Genomic DNA, 22,176 nt, shown 5'->3' on the forward strand with positions numbered 1-22,176 from the left:
TGTTGCTTTTTTTTTTTTTTTTTTTTTTTTGGTTGAATTTTACCTTTGGGCATACAGTGTGTTCAAAAGAAAAAGGCAGAAGTTGAGTGACCGGGTGCGTTGCTCGCTGGTGATTTCCCTGACCATCAGTAGGGAAAAGCATTTGGGTGACGTGAAACTTGAACTAAATAGACTGGAGACTGCCAGAGAGAGGCGGGTTGCGGGGGGGGGGAAGAGGGGGAGGAAGGAGAAAGCCTTCCCTTTTTTTTTTTTCCCTCTTTTTTTTCTTTTTTTTTGTGTGGGGGGGCAACCAGAGCTCCAGAGGGAGTTCCCCATTTGCCCCCCCCACCCCCCAAAAAAAAGTTTTGGGCACGATCTCTTCTTGTCTCTCGGTGCAGCGTTCAGTAAAGCAGCGTGGAGGTGTGTGCAAATGTTTATGGACTTTTCATTTCGGAGCCACCGAGGCCAAGGTTTGTAGGCCCCCCCCCGGCCCGCTTTGTCTTTGGGCAGGGAGCACGGCGTGGGCAAGTTGTCTGGGAGCGGCTCCGGAGGCAGAGCCGGGCTCTGGCCGGCCCTGTGTAGGCAGACAAAGGTAATTGCCCAGTCTGGGGCTGTGCCCCTCGGGCAGCGCAGCCCGGGCACAGACACTGCCCTGGAGCCACGGCAGCGCCGCGGGAACTTGCGGCCCGCACTGCCGAGGATGGGGCGGGCGGGGGGCTGCAGTGGGTGGGTTTATCCCCAGTGGGTTTGCCGGTACAGAAATGAAGGTCCCTGGGGAGGAAGAGCAGCTTCCCCGAGGCTCCAGCAGCCCGGGGGCTGCAGCCGGGCCCGGCTCCTGCGGCCCGAGCCGCCCCCAGCCCGGCTCCCCGGGAGAGCAGCTCCATGGCAGGTCCCTAAACCTGCCGTTCTCATTTCACGTCTTAAATGTGCATGAAGGAATTAAACTGCACGAGTGAATAACAGCATTAGTTTCAATTAATTTTTATCCTGGCAACAATAAACTTTAGAAACAAAGCGCTTTTACATCCTTAATTAGTCTTGCTTCCCATCTGTAGTCTTTTAAGTGCCTGCTCCTTGATTTAACTTTGTCCCTCCTTCAGAGCCGCCTCCTTTTTTATTATTTTCCTTTTTTTTTTTTTTTTCGTTCCCCCTTCCAGACTGCTGCCTGTTTCTTTCCTGCAACCTTTCACCTCCCTTGTCCCTGTCTGCTCTACTCCGTGCAGTTTATTTCTCCTGTATTTTCCCAACATCAACAGCAGTATTGGTTACCATGGCCCCAAGCTATGTGCAGAGGTGGGAAAGCTTCATCCGCCCAAAACTTCTTACACTTTTGAAGTCTTTCTTTTAGTAGGATCTGAAATGTATCATCTAGAGTGTGTATTAAATGAACAGTATTCCTGAAGGCTTTAGAGCAAGAAAGGCAACACCCTGGAAAATTCTGCAGTCTTTCAGCATTCTCTGCCCTAGGGTTATAGCCCTGGGCACGGAGCTGAATGGAGCTCTTACAACTGCCTTCTGTTTACCTTTTATGGTTAAAATAACAGCTTAGCAAAGAAGCAACTTCATGGAGAAACGATTCAGTGAAATCATCTCAAGCTGTAGCAGCATAGCTAGTTTAATCACCCCTAGAGAGCTGAACAACTGTGAGCACAATGGGACACAAAATCATTTTGTGTGTAAATGAGCATGGCATTGTGATTATTTCACTTTGCATGGGCAAATAGTTTTTACAAGCAGTTAGCTTAGGAAGGCAGAAAAAGATAAGCTGGCTCTGAAAGATCTTGGTGTGTAATGTTTGAAAAACTAAATATTCACATAATTTGGGAATCAGGCTCTATTGATTTTGCCTTCAGCAGGTTCCTGTGTTACTTATTAGAGCAGGGTTATTGCCTGTGCCACTAGTTGGGATGCTGTATCCTGTTGTATGCAACTAAAGAGCAAGGATTATTTTACATGGTTTAATAAATGAAGTTTTTTAGTGTTTCTGCGATATTTACCCTTAAGGTTTTAATTTTCTCATCCATATTAGAAAATATGTGCATAAAGACTTTCACTGGATAAATACATTTAGGATTTTGCTTTGTGCATATAATAAGTGCATTACTCAGTGTGATGAATTTTTGCTATGTGTTACATTAAGAGGAGGAAGGCGTCATTAGAAAGAGGGTTACGGTACCTTAAGAAGCAGGGGGTATTTTTTTTTGAGCAGTAGTGCCCTTTATGGAGTGCTTAGCAGTTGTGCCTCTTGATAGTTTGCTCATACAAAAATGATTGAATTCCACAATTTTAATAAAAATCTAGGATTCATTTTTTAATATGAATCCTCTCCAGCCAGTGTTTTAATTCCCCTTCTCCTCCTCTCCCCTCAAAAGCCAGTGGCACCTTCAATAAGTGTGAAAAGCCATAAAAGTTTGAGAACTATTTTAGCTTTCCAGTGATTTTCTATAATTAAGTGTTTTTTCAACACATGCTCTAGCTGAGAAATGCCAAAAGCAGAGGATTGTTCAAAAGGTCCCTCCAGTGAATAGTATAAATTAAATATCTACTGTGTGAGTATGGCCTCACTGAGAATCTCAGTCTTTACAGATCAAGGAATTTACTGGTATACTAACATTAAACAAAATCCTAAGATAGCAGCAGTGTTTAAATATGCACAAATAGATTCATATCACTTGATCTTTAGCTATCTGTGCATATTTTAAAATTGATTTCTGCATTTCGAGACAAATGGTTAAATGTAAGACGCATGTACAGAGGACAGGAAGTCCTTTGATTTCATTTGGAAATTGTAACAAGGGGTGCAGATGAGCCCTAATTAGACTCTTGTTTTGTGAAACTGCGTGAGATTTATTTCTAAGGCAGCCCTATACTGTGCAAGGTCTGTACCTTTATCATTACTGATAATGGTTGGGGTCTGAACAAAGACAGGGTTGACATTCAGCCTGGATCTTCTGACCCTTTCATTTAAGTGAAGGAGTAGAGACTGAACATGAGTTTACAGTGCTCTTTGGTAAGAAAAATCCAGCAACCTTTGTCTGTGTTGGCAGACAGGTTAGTAAACACCTTGCTAAAATACTCTAGGTACCTACATACCAAGTTGTTTTTAAAAGTTAGTTGTTTTATTTATGCTATATGACATATTTACTGAAGGTTGGCCACAAGAAGCTCTTGTGGGAAACAAGAAAGCAACATCTTCAGTCATGAGAGGATTCAGTCACTTTCCTTGAAGGTGGTGCTGTAGTGAAAATGTTAATGCCCAATTTCGCATCGGCTGACACAGAAGTCCTAGGACAGAGTTGGCATTTGCTTCGTGTTCAGTGCAGATGTCCATCCAGCCTCTGAGGAGACAAGGATGTGGATTCATAATGGGGTGATGTATTTCTGTGCTCTAGATGCAAGAAATTCTTAGGAGCTAACCAAGATGCAATACAGTAAATGGAGATGTTGTGATGACTTTGTGAAGCTGTTCAGATGTGTTAAGATTTTTCAATCCCTTTTTCTATAGCTTGGAAATTATTTTGCAAAGAATGTTGCTAATTTATGTTCATCAAGTGGCGTAATCAGGCATCTTGTGCAAAATACTGCTGAGATTAAGGCGAGACCAGCTTTAGATTTCTAAGAAATGTTGTCAAAGTAATGTGGGAGAAATAGAAATTCACTTTGCAATGCTGCATGTAAAGTGCTTGTCAGATGCAAGGGAGAGCCTGGGTGCTTGGTAGCATGCTTGAATTACAAAATACCAGGAAAATTAGATTATATTCAGAAATGTCTTCAACTATAATGTTTTGCATATGTTACTTTCCCCATAAGGGGAAGAATGGATGTACATTTTCTTAAACTTTTCTAAAAGGGTTTTTTCCTTTTGACCTGTGTGCCGTCTGCACCGATTGAACTGAAATCAGCTTTGAGACACATATTTCGTGCAGAATGAACTGTGCTTTTCTGAAGAAGAGAATTGAGGAATTTTCTTTTGCTTGGTTGTCCTGTTCATTTTTAAGACATTTCAATATTTTTAGCTTTCATTTTGTTGAAAATTTTTGGATTCAGCTCAGTAATTTCACTAATTTTCCAATATTTTTAGGGCAGGAAACATTAGGTGGATTGTGGAATTTATAATTTCATGTGCTAGATTATTCAGTACTTTCTTGTTCCAAAGGCATGGGTCAGTTTATTTATCTTTCTGTTTTTACTGCTTCCAGGTATTAATTGCTTTCAGTTTGAAAGCTTATTAGTTGCTTAGTTCTAATATTAAGGCTTAACTGAAAATTATCCATTTATTTCACAATTATTGAAAATAAACCAGAAAATTGATCTTAGTTTGATGTGAAATTTACTACATGTATAAACTAAATGCCTTAGGTACTGAGGAAGTCACTAATTTAGAGGTGTCTTGTTACTGAGACAAACTTGCAAAAACCCCCTGAATCCCAATTCACAAATTGGTTATTCGTTTGTCAGGGGATATTTCACATCTAACACATAAGCCCACGACCTTTAATTAGAATTTTGCAGTTTGTTTTATGCCCCTTGAGGCTGACACCTTGAAAATTTTTTTTTTTCTTGATTTCTTATTGCTAATAAGCATCTTTCTCTTCCCCTCTGGTACTCAGAAGAAAATGATGCAAATACACTTAATTACAGTGGTGGCAATAATTTGTTAGCTGAATATGTGATCAGGCAGATGCAAAAATGATCTGATTAGATCTGTGATCACACTGGAAAGAAAGGTAACACACTGCTACATTTAAGAGAAACTGTTCTTTTTGCCTCCCCGTTGCAGGAGGGAAGAAGCATGTCCCGTCTGTCTCTAACACGGTCCCCGGTTTCTCCTCTGGCTGCTCAAGGAATTCCTCTCCCAGCTCAACTCACCAAGTCCAACGCTCCCGTGCACATCGATGTAGGAGGACACATGTACACCAGCAGCCTTGCTACCCTCACAAAGTACCCAGACTCCAGGTAAGACCTTGGCATTGCCAGGCTCGCTGCCTGCTTCTGTTCCCTGCACGTACCTGTGAGGAATATTTCAGTGCAAAGCACGATTTATTATATATTCACCACTTATGAATAATTCAGTTTCTGATTTATACAGTAACTTCACTGGGGTTCTGCAGAAAAAAGGCCTGTACAATTTATATATTATTTAGAGAGTCTATTCATTTTCTTTCTCAACATCTTCTGCGCTCTGCTGATACGTTTGAAGCACCTGTTGGTGTGCTGCCCTAGATTATTTCCAACTGTACCAGGAAACTTGTTTCTTTCAGGTTTAGGGGGAAAATTTGTTTTTTTCTTCCTCAAGGAGAAAGAATGGTTCTACTACTGTGTGACTAATGGATGGTTCTGTTGGCCAGCCAGAATTCTGACCTCAGTGGTAGCTGTGTGCCTCAGCAGTCAGTTCCTGGCTGACCCACTCTGGCTGCTGCAGCTACAGCCTGGATTAAATTCCTGTGTGTTTTAATGTAGTGCCTTGTGCTGGACAGGTTGGTGACATGTCTGGCAAGATTTATGGAGGTCTGGCCAGTATTATCTCAGGATAGACTCCAGATATGCCAAATTAGGAATAGATGTGGCATGAAGATTGTATTTGTGTATGACATGGAGTCTCTTTATTGTTTGCCTGGCTGCCAGCCCTGCAGGGTACTGGGCACCATGAAGGATGGGGGATCCTGGGCAGCGTGGAAGGCACTGCCCTGCGAGGGGTTAAAGCACATTCATGGGAGCAGGATGTTGAGAGGTGCCTGATTCTGATTTACAGTTCTGGTCACTAAACCAATTCAGTTTTTGTCACTGAGGCTGCTCACGGTGCAGGGGCTGAGCTGCAGGGGCTGTGGGTGTGAGTGCAGGGCAGGTGTGGCTGTGCCAGGCCAGGGTGCCCAGTGTGCTGTTGGCTCCAGAGCAGACCAAAGCTCAGGTTTTCTTGCCAGAGGTTTTGCTACCTGCATGGCCAGTATTCCATAAGAAAGAGATATTTTTTTTTTTTTTTTTCTTCTTTTTGGGTATGACAACCAGTGTAAAGAGCTAGTTTCATCTGGAGATTTTTCTTTTGAAAGAACTAAGGGGTTTTGCAGATTTGGCAGGTTCCCAAGCAATAAATGACATTTATGGAGACACCTTGAAATGCCTCTAATATCATAAAGCATATGGCTGTGATTTCATTCCAAGGAAAGAGAGATGCTGAAATTCTCTATGGAAAAAAGCCCAATTATTAAAGTACGTATATTTTATGATCAGACCAAAACAATATGATTTTTTTGGGCAGTGTCTGTTTAGTAATGTCTTTGTGGTACTGCTTTAATCATAGAGAAGAAATCTGTTTAGTGAAGAGAGATTTATAATGGAGAAACATACAAATGCTTCACAATATTAAAAAATAGAGTGAAGATTCAGCAGTTGTAATAGAGTGACACATCCGTTTCCACATTTTAAAATATCGCTGCTATTTTTAAAATATGCCCCACATCAAACTTAATAAAAGCTTCAGTTATTGAAGCTTTGGGAGAATATACATAAATTCACAGATTTTATTTCAAGAGAATACAGTACTGAACTAAAATAATTTTTTTTTCTGCTTGATAAATAACAAAAGTGTGTTTCTTCAGGTTTTGGAAGTACAGAACTGACCAGAGCTTACATGCTGCCTGATGTTTTGCTGTGTACTGTCTTTTGCTTATATTGCTGTGTTATCTCATAAGGCTTGAATGCTTTATCAGCTGCTCAAACTTCATTTCTCACTGAAGTGAGAGCTTCCAGGATGAAACCTGTAGATGACATTATTTATATAGCAAAGGACAACCATTCACCAGCATCCCAAGTAGGACATTCTGCTCGATACATTATGAAACTGGGTGAAGGCAGTATCTTAATTATTTTTTTTTTTTTTTTAGTATTATTGTTTTTTCTGCAGTGCTGTGTAGTAGACTTCATTGTAAGTCTCTCATTGAGTCTGGCCTGCTCTCATTCCTGGTTGAGGCAAAGTATTTGCAGTGATTCCCATGGGGATGGTTGCAGCTCCTGATGCTGCCCTGTTGTGTATCTTCCATGTGGCACAGACTGACTATGCATGGTGTGGCTGGGACAGGATCCCAGGTCTCTCATGGGGCAGGAGGAGGGAGACTGCTCTTCTGAGCAAAATATCTGGAAATCTGAGCAAAATATCTGGAAATAGTGTCAGGGCACTGCTGGCCTCTGCTCAGAGGTAACAGAGAGAGGCACACTGATCCACATGCAGAGCTTTCTGGATTATTTTCGACGTGTTAAACTCTTGGTTTGAGCGTAATTTTAAAAGCTTCAAATCCAAGAAATCACAAAAATTCGTGGATTATATTTCAGTAAAAGATATAAGCATATGCTGAAATGCTTTGCTAAATCTTAGCTGCAGTCACATGAAATAGTTTGTGCTCACTGAAATTGAAAACTGTGGGAATAAACTTCCTTTTTATTTGTTTTACAATTTCTATTGCTTCCTCTGTGCTCCCAGATCCCAAAGAGCTTTTAGCTTGTAGGCCTTTTAGCATATACTGTACTTGGATTTTTAAGGACTCATGGATTGTGAGCATGTGTATAAATGCAGCCTGGGTGTGCATACACAGAAACATCACACACTGATGGAAAACAGGAAAAAATGAATCACCAAGTCGTGTTTAAACTTTCTCAATATTTTGAGGAGGTCCAATCCTATTCAGTCCTGAGCAAACTCGGTTCATGTTGAGTTGAGTGAGAGGGAGGAGCTCCCAGCAGCTGGCCAGGTCAGGCCCAGCAGGAGCAGGTGTAGGTATGACCAGTTCCTGCCTGTACCTGCTCTGCAGTCACCCCTCTGGTGTGACACAAATCACACCTGACAGCAGGCAGCAGGATGCATTTCTTACTGTGAGCTCTGCTCTGCCCACTCTGCTCTGCCTGGTTGTGCCAACTTATGTGTGTGCTTGGCTCTGATTTGGGAGGAAAAGGACCATATTCGGGAAATCTAACTCAAGTTAGTGAATGGCTGCTAATGTGAAGCCAGAGGCCAAATCTTGCATTTCAGAGATCCCAGAGTTGTTTCAGAGCAACTTCGACAAAGTCTTTGATGTTGTTTGTATTAGTGCAGCTGCTGTGATCAGAGCATTTGTCCATTGATTAAATTTGCATAAGTAAAGGGTGCCAGATTAGGCATTAAAGGGGGTAGATGTCCTCTTTCTCGTAAATTTTTATGGTCTGCATAAATTCTCTTCAGGGGAGAAATCTTGAGCAGGGAACAACTGGTGTGACAAAGGAGAAGAGGGTTAAACAGCCACTATCAGAGGTGGTTTCTGAACCACTCACACTCACCCACTACTCTTGCACACCTTTCCAGCTGGCTTTTTCAAATTAAACAAGAAAAAGAAAGCTGGCCTTTCAGAGGGTGAAAGGGAAATGAGAAACATGGAAAGAAATTGTGATCGACAACAGCATAATGATGATGATCTCAGAAGTTACCTCACAAATAATATTATTACCACATCCTGTACCTACTTGTGGCCACTTTCCATGTGGAAAATACCCAGAATCGTTGTTGAAGTTGACAAGCTTTGAAGGTACAAGGAGGTCAATGTTGTCTTACCTGGATCTGAGGCTCAATTTCAGTAGCTTGTTTTCAGCAAATTCTCCTACTTAAACTCCCAATTCTTGTTGTTCTGAATTACAGGTAAAAAAAAAACAAAAACAAACCAAAAAACTGTTCAATTCTAGTGCTTCTTATCATCAGCATCTTAATTCTATAATAACTGGCTAAGTAGAGAGATTATTCATCTTTGTAGCATTGCTCTGGAAATTTCATTCCTGTTTTCACCCAGAGGACCTCTAAAGCAGCCCCTTCACACGTTGACACTTGAATGTGGATTTATATGACAGATTGTAAAGGCTGAAAAACCTCTAGCACATCTACAAAGTGAGTTGCAAATTGTATTTATCCAATGGAGTGATACTATTTTTACATTTAGAAAACAAACCTGCACCGAAAGTCCAAGCTTCTTACATGCAGTCAGGAATACCCAAAGGCATTGCCAGATCCCCCAGTCTTATTCCCACTGAACTCTGGCAGACATCTCATTGACTTCAAGCAGAAAAGAACCTCCAAATCCCTGTAGAGCACAGCAAGCCCCAGCTTCTTGATTTCGCTGGAAATTTTGATACCACTTTGAATTTTTGTTAGAAAGAAGAACAAGATTTTTCATCAGAAGCCTGTCCTTTTCACAGTCCTGAGTAGTGTTTTCATCTCAGAGAATTGCTGTGAGCTCTCTCTGAGTTGTTCTGCTATAAGAGGTAAATATATTTCCCTTCCATTCTCGGGCAGTTTGTATCTGTGTCTAACCCTCTGTTAAAGATCCTTCCTTTTGCTATTAAAGTAATGCTTTCTGTGGCATTACTCATGACAGGGGAGCAGGAATGATCTCCTGTTCTGGGTGGGAGCAGGAATGATCTCCTGTTCTGGGTGGGAGCAGGGTGGGTGCACAGAGCCCAGGGAGCCTCCCTGGGGGTTTGCCTCGGGGTTTGGGAGCTCTGCTCCCAGCCTTTCCCCTTGGACATGGAGCTCCCTGGCCCCAGGGCAGCACATTGCCCTTCCTGATCTCAGCTCTTGGGCACTGGGCTCTCCCAGCTCATCTCTGGATCCTGTGCCCTCCAAGGAAAAGCAGCACAGGTTTTGTTATTTGTTTCAGACACTGATGACCTCTCCACAAGACAGTAGTTTTCCAGGCATATCCCTGCCTCACTTTCCTCTGAACTCACGGGCTTCTTCGGTGATTTACAAAGGAGTCATCTAAAGCATGTGTCTTCTGCTCTGAATGTTTCTTGTCAAAACACATTGTCATTCATCTGACCCACCCTTAGACAAGCTCTCCTGATTTCAGCTGCTCTTTAGGTATCTTTGGGTTTTAATTCACCTACCTTTTCCTCCAGCACCTCCATCTCTCTGGTTGTTGAAGCTCAGCACTGGCACCTGAGACCCGCTTCTCCCCCCTCCTCTGCAGCATGGTCTGGGTTCAGGGAAATTCTCTGCTCCAAGTTTGAGGACCTCTCTGTTTTCCCTGATGAAACATGATTACTGACCCTGTACAGCTGGATACAGTGGTTTTAAAGCTCAGACACACCTACTGAGATCTACAAGACAGATTTTCCACATCTTCCTTTACAAGAAGGGCTCCATACTGGGCCCCACTCTGCACTTCTTGGGCGGGAGCAGGGAAATTCTTAATTTGGATATAGTTAGGATACATAATTCTCCAGATTAGCAGGGCTGAGAACATCTCGTATATCTTGCTCATGTGTTCAGTGTCAGTCTTATAATAATTTATTTGCTAATTTTCCATCAAATCTGTGTATTATTGAGGTTATTGCCTGAAGACAATGTCCAATTAGTAAATTTTGTCACTTACCCCATGCTGACAGTTAGGGTGTAAATCAGTGATTAAACAAGGCCTCTGCTCAAGACAGGTTAAGTGGGGTGAAGGCCAGATGTGTTCCTAAGCAGTGAGTGCTGGTGGCTGTGAAAGCACAGCACAGCTGGGGGAAGGATCCCCATCTGGAGCCGTGTTGGTTCTCCTGGGACAGCAGAGCCTCCTGTCAGCCCTGTGCTGCTGCAGCCCTGTGCTGCTGCAGTCCTGCACCACTGCAGCCCTGTGCTGCTGCAGCCCTGCCCTGCTGCAGTCACACTCATCCTCACTCAGGGGTCTCCCCACGCCGCTGCCACTCCTTGCTGCTCACCCTCCCAGCAGCTCTGCAGGGTCCCTCTTCACTCCCTCCCTCATCCCCTGCTCTTCCAGGCACAGGGAGGGACGTGGGGCCCGTTTCAGCTCTGAGGCACCGCTGTTGGAGCCAGGTCAGCCCTGTCTGGGGTGAGACCTGGCCCTGGCAGGCCCAGCCTGGGCACCGTGTGTTCCCCAGAGGCACATCCAGCACCCCACGCTCCAGCAAAGTGCTACAAAACGTGCCTGCATGTGAGCTGCAGCACAAAGCTCATTAATTTTAATAGCTGTTGTGAACTTAACCCATACACAGACTTTTAAGCAAAGCACCTGAAGAGGCAGGAGCAGGTGTTTTCCCTGCACATTAAGAAGGCTCTGAGAGGCAGATTGTGGGCACGGTGCAGGAGCACTGCCACAGCTCTGGAGTGAGGGGTGAGCCTGCCAGGGCTCCCCAGGGTGTGTGCTGCAGATGAGAGCAAGGAACCAAAACCCAGAGGTTTTGGTTATAGTTATATGCAGTGCTTTTTCTGAATTAAAATATGAGTTCTTATAGAGATTACATAGTTTTTGAATTCATATCATGCATTTGAGATTCAGAAATAAAGCTTTTGAGTTTTTCTTATCTGGTCATTGAGCAGATATCTCTCTGGTTTCTAAGGGAACTTTGACCAGCAGAACCCCTAAGATAAAAACCCAAAGGAGGGCCTTTCTCCCTTCACATCCTTCCACCCCAGTCTGTCTGTGGATGTTGTACTTAGTAAAGCAGGAGTTGGAGCAAGCAGAGGGTCTCCCTTTGCCAGTCTGCTTTATCAGGTGGTGCAAGCTGAACCTGTCTGTCCCCATCTGCAGAGCCAGTTCATTACAGGTGCTACATGGCCAAGGTCACACAAGTCCTTGGAGCATTTTGATAAGCTCTGGGGAAGGTGTGAAGTGTTTGCTCCTACAGGCCTTGTGTCCTACAGCACTGTGTGTTGCTGCTTGGACACATCCAGCACAGCTCCTGGACACATCCACATCCAGCCCAGCTCCTGGACACATCTCCTGGGCACATCCAGCCCAGCTCCTGGGTACATCCAGCACAGCTCCTGAGCAGGGGGAGAACTGACCACAGCTGCTACATCTCGAGCTGCACCAGTGCCAGAGGAGGGGTACGTGGCTTGGTCTCTATGGAAAATAAAAATAATCTGTAATAGGGATGTATTTACAGCTGGGAATGATGATGTTAAATACCCTGTCTCTATCTGTCACCAGCTGGACAAAGTTCTGGGTGCAGTGTCTGTCAGATGAGAGTGCAGCACACCGTGACAGCAGATTTCTATGTGTTCCCTCTGTTGTTGCACAGCTGGAGCAACAGCTTTGGTGGCAAAGGAGAATAATCCCTGTAACTGTAACACTGCATCCCATTGATTTAGAGAGATGGGAAGGACGGAATTTATATGAAAACTGATTCTTCAGACCTGTTTGTGTCTACCTCTCCAGGATCTCCTACTAACTGGCATGGAGGGAGCCACAGCAGAGCTGAGCTGTCTGCTGTGATAAAGGTGTTTACTCCCTCCTGGACTTGATAACCACTGCCTTGCCCAGCACAGCCACAGACTGGCAACTGCCCACAGGCTCTGGAGAGGAAAGCAGAGTTTAGCCTTTGGGAGTGCAAATCTTACTGCTGTAATTGGGTGCTGAGATTGGGTCCTGTCGATGAGCAAATTATTTGTGTGTTTACTTGGAAAAGTTGAAATGTTCAGGAAAATACTGCCTTGCTGGTCTCTGATGAATATTTTTTCAGAAATTTTTTTTTTTCTCTCTACATTGGCAGCCTGGGTTGTGTGGAGTTCTAGGCATAAGTAGGCACTGCTGTGACTAGGAAGGGGCAGACTGAGCTCCTTATGTGGAGGAGCGGATAGCAAATCAACACTGGGATGACTTAGAGAAATAACATGGTTGTGGTGCTGTGCCTGGCACAGGTTGTTCAAACCCCCTGAATCTGAGGGAATTGCCCAGTCCTACCCAGATAGCAGCTTGCCTGCCTCAGGTAGTCAAAAGGAAGAGCAGGGCTGTCCATGCAGCTGGTGCAGCCAGGCTCTGGGCAGGAGGGATGGCTCTGGTGGCCTCTGAGGACAATCTAAAAGATGAAGGTTGAACAGTGTGTGAATGTCAATGGTTCAGTACCTTGGGTGCAAACCCCAGCTGACCTTGCCTTGTTTCCTGCTCTTCCCTTTCATGTTCTGCAATGATAACATGATATAGCTAAGTTACACTTACCACATTAGTAATTCCCACCCTTCCTGCTTATAACAGGTTGAAAACTAGTCTGGTTTACTAAAACACACAAAGAGAAGCTGGCAGACAAGGAGACCAAAATTTCAACTAGTTTTTGTTGTTTTTGTTGGTTTTTTTTCATTTAGCACTCTGTATTTATCTCAGTTTCTTGTTGGTCAAGTTCAGTTTCTCACTTCTTTTGTTGCTAGTTTTGCTTACCACTTACCTGACAGGGCACTTTGGTGCCAGCAGCATAATTTAAGTATTTTTCAGCAGTCAGGTTCAGGATAGTAAGAAGAAAAGCATTAGCAGCATATTTTGAGAAGCCACTCCCACAGGATGCTGTGGAAGTAACTCTGCCTCTTTCTTTTGGGTGCTGCAAGTGGAGGCTCTTTCCTGCTCATAGTGTGGCGTAAAGTACTGCAAAGATACTGTACTATGAAATTCAGCATCTTTACACTTAAAACAAAGGGGGATCTCCTTTATTGATTGCTGCTTCATGTGCTGTGCATCCAGCTCCCTCATGGCATGCAGAGGAGTTGTGTAAAGATGCAGGTTCAGTAGCTTTGGACTGGAAATGGTGTCCTGAGGTCACAGCTCACCACAGCACTGCTGGAGCTTACGAGGGTTACCCCGTCACAGCTGCTCTTTGAACACACATCACTGTGTTTGTCTTTTGATTCATAAACTTTTGATTTATAAAGACCCTGCAATGGCAAGTAGACCTATTCTGCTTAGGGGGATATTTCATGAACTACTTAGGAAGTTTATAAAACAGACTCCCTAGATTATGAAGCAAGGGGGTATCTGTTTTGTAAGGAACATGTTATGAAATGAATTTGTCTCTAGGCCTAACTTAATTATTTTAATGATCCCACTGGTGGTTGTCGTAGGTGTCGTTCTGTGTGCAGATTGTGACCTACATGCTTGTGATCATTTGTGAAATCTAAAGATTTAAAAATACATTGGACTTTATTATTTCCTCTCCTTCTTCCACTGAACTAAATGGAGGTGGTTTGGATGTTGGTATGTAGTGCCACATCTCTCTTCCAGTGAAGTCAATGAGAGTTTTTCTGTAAGCTTAAATGCAAAAAAAACAAGCCCTGTTGTTTTAGAAAATGAGCCCAGTAATAGACCTGGCCAAAATAATCTTTAGTGTAACCCTGTTGTCCTCTGTGGAGTTACACCGGGGATCGAGCTGGTGTGCTGCATAGCACAACCTGCAGCCAGATGTTTCTGCTGGGTGTCCACAGTGCTCAGTCTCAATTGTGAGGGTATAAAACCAACATTCAAATGAACACAAAGTGTCCTGCCTGTACAGGGTGCACACACAGACCTTTCCTGGCCTTCCCAAAGACATGACTCTGCTGGTTTTGAAGGAGTTCCTTTCAATTTGTGTCTGTATAACTGAAATCAGAATTAATCTATTCATGGGTTAATGAAATCTTTAAGAACAAAGTGCATATTTAAATAGAAGAAATATGCCAGCATGCAAACACAGGATTCATGTGTGAAAGCAGAAGGGAAGCTGGATCTCTGGAGCACAGAGTAACAAGCTGGTGTGGAGGATGCCAGGTGGGAGCTGATGGAGGCTGTGCCCTGTGCTGCTGTTACCCCCATGAAATTTGCCAAGTTTTTGTTATGTGAAATGTAATAAATTGATGAGCATAGCTAGGCCTCAGCTTGTTCCCTTGTGCTGTCCTGACATTAAATGCATAATCTGATGGCAGGGACAGCTATTGTCAGTCACTCTGTAACTTTTGTCACTGTGTAACTACTGTCACACTGCTGTAACTCCACTGATACAGAATTACACCAGGTTGGTGGCTTTCATGACCCCAAGCTGGGAGAAGCTGCAGAGCTGGAATGAAACTCCAGAGTTATAAACTCACTTGTCCATGCTCTGTCCACCAAACTGCTTACTCCTTCATCTCAGCTGCTGTGATTAGCATGTACTTTGTTCTTTTGATGCTTAAAAATGAAATGACATCTGTAAAAACTTTACAGGGGTTTGTTTTTACCTGACTTGCTCTCACTTGAAACTGCCAGGCAGGACAGCTCTTAACCTCACAAGTGTGCTTGATTGTGTTCCTCCCTGATGCAGGCACTGGCACTGGCCTGTCAGTCAGAGCTGGGCACCAGGACACACAGACACAGCAGAGGAATTTGGTGTTCACCTGTACTGTGTTCAGTTGGCTCCACTGCACTACAGTATGTGTTCAAAGGCTAAAATTGCTGCTTTTTCATCTGCTGAGAGTCACATAAAGTAAAACCTGGGAAGAGTTCTGCATGGATGCTGGGAAGTTATTATTCAGCATTTGCACTGTTCCTCTTGGTCAGACTCGGAAGGGATTGGTTGGCAAGCACTGGAAACTGAGATTTGCACCATAAAGCTGAAACACTGAAGGAATCCCAGTGCTCCCCTTTGCCTCCCTCCTAATGGAGTGCAGATGCTGCCAGTGCTGCAGGTAATCTGTTTAGATCTGGGAGGCACTTTGGCAGCAGCAAATCTCTCTCTTGAGAAAGTGGACAATGAAAACCAGGGACTCTCTTTAACCTCTTTGGTGTCATACTGTGTTACACCAGCAATTTGTACCAGTGCAATTGACACCAAAGGCTGCAGCTTTGGCATTTGGGGAATGTGGTGTGCATACTGCTGCCTGAACTCTACAAAACTCACATGCAGTTCCATGGGCAGATTTGACTAGTGGAACCCCATGGGAACCAGGACAGTGCAGAAACTGGGTCCTTTGCTTGTGCCAGGGTTGTATTGGAGGGAGTGAGGGCTGAGTTTTGGGCAGTAGTGCATGAGATTGCTGTTGAACAAGGCAAAAAATTCAGTGATTGCTTTTTAGTCTTGCAGAGGAAGCATAATAAAGCTTGGAGTTAATACCAGTTTCAAACATAGTTCTTCTTGGTTTCACATCCAGTTGTATTCTGTTTGCAGGCATGAGGGTTAAAAGAGGGGGCCTGCTTCTGCTTCCAATTAGATCAGAGGATGTTTTGGCCTTCACCAGAACCAGATCAAACCCATGACCAGAGTATTCCATTTAAGAATGAATCTCTCAGTCACTTTCTTTCATAAGAAAGTCAGGTTCAGCTTTCAGTAACTCATCAGAATTCAACAGTTAACAGTTTACTTATTATTTTAAAATTCTTGATAAGCTTAATTTTGTAGGGCAGGTGTCCTCTGTGCAGCAGGTGTATTGCTGTCTCCTTCCCAGGTGTGGGTTCCTTCTCCATAGCCCCTAGACAGGGGCTCCTTTTTTTGGGAATATGGCTGTGGGAATGGGCTCTTCTCAGCAGACGTGGTGGTGGTGCATTGCTTCCTGTCTGTCCCTGCTCTCCAGCTGCAGAAGTGAAAATCCAGGCTGGAAATTCCTCTTTGTTTCTGTCCATCTGCCAATGACTCAGGCTCACCCACAAAAAACTTACACAAATCTTCCTGCTTGGTGTGGCTCCATGGGCTTTGGGGATTGTTTTCTCTCAAAATAGCTTTTTAACAAGTTGTTCTTGATGTGTTCAGTTTCTTCAAATACATTGGTTACAGCTTAATCAAGAGTTACAATAAACTAGAGAATAAACATTAATCGTTCATCATTTAAAGCGTGATAATAAAATACGGATAGAGAGAGCTGGATGCAACTTCCCAGTCCAGAAGTAGGACCAGTGACAGTCTCCTGTACCTTCCTGCAGTGTCTGCTCCAGAGCAGGTGCTGACAGGAGCTGTGCTGGAGGTGTGCAGTACTGTACTGCAGCAGTTTTACATTCTGGGACTGGGCAAAATCCGTGAGCTTTACTCAGTGGAGGACACAAGGATGGGCTGCAGGAAAAGCAAACAGAGCAAGAATGTAAGACAAGCTGGGTTCTTCCCAAGTTATTGTCAACACCAGGAGAGCTGTAGCAGTTCAGTGGGTCAGCACACCAAGGAAATGTCCAAGCAAAAGGGGCAGCTGCTTGCAAGCAGAGAGCCCAGCACCCAGAGATTGGGATCGTTCCTGTTCACAGCATGGGGCAGTGTGGGCACCAAGGGGCACCGGGTGTCCCTGCCCAGCCCAGGTGATGCAGAGCTACACAGTCCTGGGCAGCCTGTGTCTGGGAAGTGTTTCCTGTGAATCTGGAAATAAAGGAGATAATCACAAGCAAAAACTGCTCAGGTTTCATATGTCTGGGACTAGAGGTGAAGGTCTGTGACTCCAGCTGGTTAGACGTTCTAAGCTGTGTGTGTGAGCAGTGTGTGCCAAGGTCAGTGTGTTGGTTGTCACCATTTGTGCCTTATAAAAGGTTGTGAAGCCCTTGAGTCAATGACATCCCTCTTTCTCCTGCTGAAACGTCCTGGTTTCACAGCACCCACACATGCAAAAGATGTGGAGGGCCAGACTCACACTCTGAAAGGGAAATGAGTTCCATTTGAAATTTTCCCTGCCTTCACTGAGTCTCAGTGGGAGTTTCACTCTTGACTTCAACGAGCGAGGATTTAGCCCATTTATATTATAATCTAACCAGTGTCTGCATGTTTCCAACCTCCCAGCATGCCCAGTTGTACTGTGGTGTTGGTAATGGAAGTAATGTCCAGATTTGGTCAGATTGAAAATCTCAGTAAAATACTGAGCTATCCTCCACCTGAAGTTACAGGGAGAAGGTGAACAGCAGGAGAGCTGGTGTTTGCAGCTCTGCCCTCACCAGGGCCCTGGTAGCACCATGATTAGGGGAAAAGGGATGGTTAAAGGAATAGCAAGAAAAGACTTGTACAGGCAGGAATGTTTTATTTGAAATTTGTATCTTCTCATGTATTAACAACTTAATTTTCTTGAGTGCCCGCAACTCCCACAGAGTTTGAGCTGCAATGCAGTTCTTGCAGGATTGGGACCTTTGGAAAACTAGGGAACACTTTGCAAAACTAAGATGCTAGTTTTGAATTTTGGTTTAAATTAAAGAATTTTTGTTCTGAGTCGATTTTCATGGCCAATATTTAGTGTAAATTATGTGTTGTGAAAACATGAGAGGCCCAGAATCCTCACAGCCCTCAAATCAGAGCAGCCGGAACAATTGCCATTGTTAATAATAGAGGATACAATATAAATTTATATCAATGTTTTTAATCTTCCCCAACTATTTAGTCAAAAGTTCAGTTAGAATAAAGTAAAAAGCACAAAAAAAGAAAAAATAGCCTGAATGTAATACTGGGAAAAAATCAATAGCACCAGAAATCCAGCTTACATGCTTCTTCAAGTCCACAATTTAAAATAGAGGAATTCCCAGGTAGATGGATATTACCTACAGTGTAGCAACTTCTGTATAGTTACTTGGCATATTTCATTGAAAGAAGAATATTCAGCTTCTGCCCTAAACACATTCTGTGTTTTGAAGGCTCATAGTGCATTGTCATATTATTTGGTTACTTTTATTAAAAATATGCAAGTCAGCCAGACTCTGGTGTTCTCACTCTCCCCAAACAGTCAGTGCTTGTTTGGAGCAGGGTGGCAGAACTGGCCTGTCTTGCACTACAGTAACAAAAACCTCTCTGCTTGGGCTGGGATGCCCTGGATCCTCACACCTGATGTGGTCAGAGCTCTGTTCTGGCCATGGTTACTCCAGACCAGCTCAGCCAGACCAAACAGCGGGAGTTGGATGTTTAAGCATCATAAATCACGAGAGACTCTTTGTCACAGTCCCTGGTAAAAAGATGTAAAAGCCATGGCAGTGGCAGGTAGGCAACTTCTAATGAAGAAATGCAAATTGTACCTGTATTTGAAGGTTATGTTTTTTCCCTTGTTGAGCACAGCAAATGTTTTTCGTCACTGATGAGTTAAATAGGTGTGGTGGGATGCTGATGTGTGTGTAGCAAAAGGTTTCTGTCCTCTGTGGGTGTATCTGCTTCCTTTAGCTGTGGATGTAGGCGTGTGCCAAATTAAATGAAAGGATTCGTGATGCAGCAATTAACATACTAGAAATGTTTGTTTAGTGAAGTATTTTAATAGCTGTTAACACACTAAAATAGACAAACTCTTGAATAAAGCAACTCGAGGCTAAGCAGCACTCTGCTCCTGTGTTGGTCATCCAGGGAGAAACTGGCTGCTGAGAAATTGGGATAAGTGACCAGTGCTGATGGGCCTAATCCCATCAACAGGTGAAGGGTTTAGGGTTAATACCTTTGTAAACCTGGTGAGAATGAAAAGCTTGGAAAGAAAAACTTGGGGGAATCTCAATTCCCTTAGTATTTGGTCTGCTCAAATTGTAATTGACCACTCCTCCTCCTCCCTGGTGGGATGGGTGGCTGAAGGGGTACAGGGCCGGAGTGGCTCTTGGCTATCAAGAAAATTTTTTCATTCAGGAAAAAACACAGGCTCCTCTGCCTGGGATTAGTTTCCACTTCCTTGTCTTACCAGGTAATTTATGTTGAGTTCTTGCTGTTTCTACAAATTAAGAGATAAGCGTAGTGCATCAAAATATGAATACACACACATTTCCAGGAAATGATATATCAAAGTCATCTGCTAAAGTGTCTTAAATGTAGAGATAGTCTATAAACAACAAGCATTTCTCACCCTTACCATGAATGCTTTGTGGTATTTCAGAAATAATAGCGAATTTCCACTTCAGTGGATTTTATTACCTGTTGCTCCAGTGGACTTTAATTGATAGTAAGAGTGAACAGAAAACAGAATTGTCCATGGCTTTGTTTTAACTACAAAATCCATTATATACCTAATTTTGCTTTTTTATTGGCGGCATAGAAAGAAGAAAGAAAATCCTTCCAGAGCTTCCAAAGAATGATTCTGCATGGTAGATTATAATGCTCTTTATGGATTATTGACTTTTAAAAATACATGTTGATACTATACAGACTACCTCTGATCTGTAACAAAAATAGATACCGTAGCCTGAACAGCAAAATATGAGGTATTAAATCTAGGTAATAGATCCTGCAGTTCCTTCAGGTGCTCAATAGTTAATGAGTGTAATATCCTTCAGAAGCACGGCAAAGTGAGCATATGGCTCAAAAACTCCTATGGCATTCCAGGATCAGCACTGGGAGGCAGGAGCAGGAAGTTATAGGAATTGGAGATGGATAAACATGTTACCTTGTGAGTTACCTCCTTGTAGTGAGTTGACCCTGGCTGGACTCCAGGCACCACCAAAGCTGCTCTCTCACCCCTTCACAGCTGGACAGGGGAGAGAAAATATAATGAAGATTCATTAAACACATGGAGAGATCACTCAGGAAATACCATCACAGGCAAAACAGGCTGGAATTAAAGATATTAATTGGATTTATTTCTAACAAAATCAGAGCAGGATAATGAGAAGTAAAATAAACCTTTCCCCCACAGCCCTACCTCCTTCCCAGCTCTGTGTCCTCCCCTGATGGCACAGGGAGACAGGGAATGGGGGTTTTGGTCAGTTCATCCCCCATAGCTTCCCCTGCTGCTCAGGGAGAGGGGTTGTTCCCCTGTGAGACCGTGGGGTCCCTCCCACAGGAGAGTTCTGGAGCAACTTCTCCGATGTGGCTCCATCCCAGGAGCAGCAGCTCTCTGTGAGAGCATCCCTGCCCCGGCACGCGGTCCTGCCAGAACTGCCGTGCCGTGGGTCCCTGTCCCACAGGGAGCAGGCCCAGGGACAGGCTGCTCCAGCCTGGGGGCAGGGACCTCTCCCCACCGGGTCTCCCACTGGAGCAGAGCCTCCTCCAGGCATCCCCTGCCCCGCTGTGGGCACCTCTGCCATGGGTTATGGGTGGACCTCTGCTTCCCCCGTGGATCTCTGCATCCCCCGTGATTCTCTGCACCCCCTGTGGATCTCTACATCCTGTGGGTCTCTGCATTCCCATGGATCTCTGCATCCCCATGGATCCTCAGGGGCTGTGAGTGGATCTCTGCATCCCCCTGGATCCCCAGAGCCTGCATGGGTACAGCTGCCTCACCATGGGTCACCACAGGCTGCAGAGGAATCTTGGCTCCGGTGCCTGGAGCACCTCCTGCCCCTCCTTCTGCACTGACCTTGGTGTCTGCAGAGCTGATCCTTTCACATGTTCTCACCCTGCTCTTCTCTGGCCACAATTACAACTGTGCAGTCACCTTTTATTTTTCTTCTTAAATCTGTAATCACAGAGGTATTACTGCCATTTCTAATTGGCCCAGCCTTGGCCTGTGGCCCATCTGCCTTTGGAGCTGCCGGGGCTCTGCCAGACGTGGAGAAGCTTCTGGCAGCTTCTCACAAAAGCCATCCCTGTAGCCCCTCTGCTACCAAAGCTTGGCCATGTCACTCCTCCACCCTTCTGCTGAGATGGGACTGTACTGCTTGATGCTCTTGTTAAAAATAGAGGCTGTTTTGTTCTCACAGGTTGGTTTTGTTTTGAACATCTGTGGTAGCTCACTTGTGTCATCAGGATTGACAGCTCTGGGGCTGAGTGATGCCTGTAGGACACGGGCACTGAGCCAGTGGCCAGGGTCGCTCGAGCCCATGGAGTGGTGGGTGACCTGTCTGACACCACAGGCTTGATGCCTGCACCACACCTGGGGCTTGATCTGGTACCTGCTTTTGTCAGGAACCCCTTTTGGGGCACCTCTCTGTGCCTCCAGGCACATGTGGCTGCTTGGATGTCACAATTTGCAGAGCAGCAGTTTATACCCAAAGTTTAAATCTCAGGCTCTCACACACACAGGTTTTCCTCACCACTGTCCAAACAAAAGATGCTTAAAATTCTCCCCAGCCAAAACACTCTCCAAGCCAAGCACACTGCCTGCAGCAGCCTTGGGTGGTGAAGATGTTGTCTTTGATTAAAAGGGAAGAGCTGCAGGGGCGAAGCCTCACAGGGCAGCCAGGTTGGGTGGGCACCGACCACCCTGCACCTCCTCAGTGCTTTCTTCTCTCAGCTGCAGAAGGGCTTTAAAATCACTGCTCAGAGAGCAGAGAGGGAAGCTATGGTACAACCATACAACTGGCACACTAATTGCAGCTGGAGTTTTAAACTGAGGCAGATCAGAAAACCTCCTGCAGCCACATGCAACTTTTAGCCACGTTCCTCGCTGTACAGGGTGTGAGGGAGCTTGTGTCCTGGCAGAGGCAGTGCCTTCACACCTCTCTCATAACTAATGCCAGGCCAGAAGGCAGAAGACACCCATCTGCTGGGTTATCCCTGTCCTCCTCTGGCCAGCCTGGCCTGCTTTTCAGACAGGCTGGGTATTTTAAGGTACCTCCCTTGGGGAAAGCAGCTGCAGGTGCTTTCCCCATTATGGTTTGCTTT

At 44.5% G+C, this 22,176-nt stretch overlaps 1 protein-coding gene across 2 annotated transcripts in view; it reads left to right on the plus strand.

Annotated features, from left to right (window-relative positions):
- Nucleotides 1-298: 298 nt before the first annotated feature.
- The window catches only part of KCTD15 (potassium channel tetramerization domain containing 15), a 43,640-nt gene continuing 21,762 nt past the window's right edge, over nt 299-22,176 (plus strand). Inside the window, exons 1-2 of one of the 2 annotated variants that reach the window (XM_015639798.3) lie at nt 299-449; nt 4,760-4,935. In XM_015639798.3, the coding sequence (XP_015495284.1) occupies nt 4,772-4,935 (164 nt within the window). In that variant the 5' untranslated portion in view covers nt 299-449; nt 4,760-4,771. Of the gene's footprint in view, nt 450-495; nt 572-4,759; nt 4,936-22,176 lie in introns of those variants that run through there. The other variant, XM_015639799.3, reaches the window with a different exon arrangement.

Source organism: Parus major, chromosome 11 (assembly GCF_001522545.3).
Source record: "Parus major isolate Abel chromosome 11, Parus_major1.1, whole genome shotgun sequence".
In the NCBI taxonomy this organism is placed as follows: Eukaryota; Metazoa; Chordata; class Aves; order Passeriformes; family Paridae; genus Parus; species Parus major.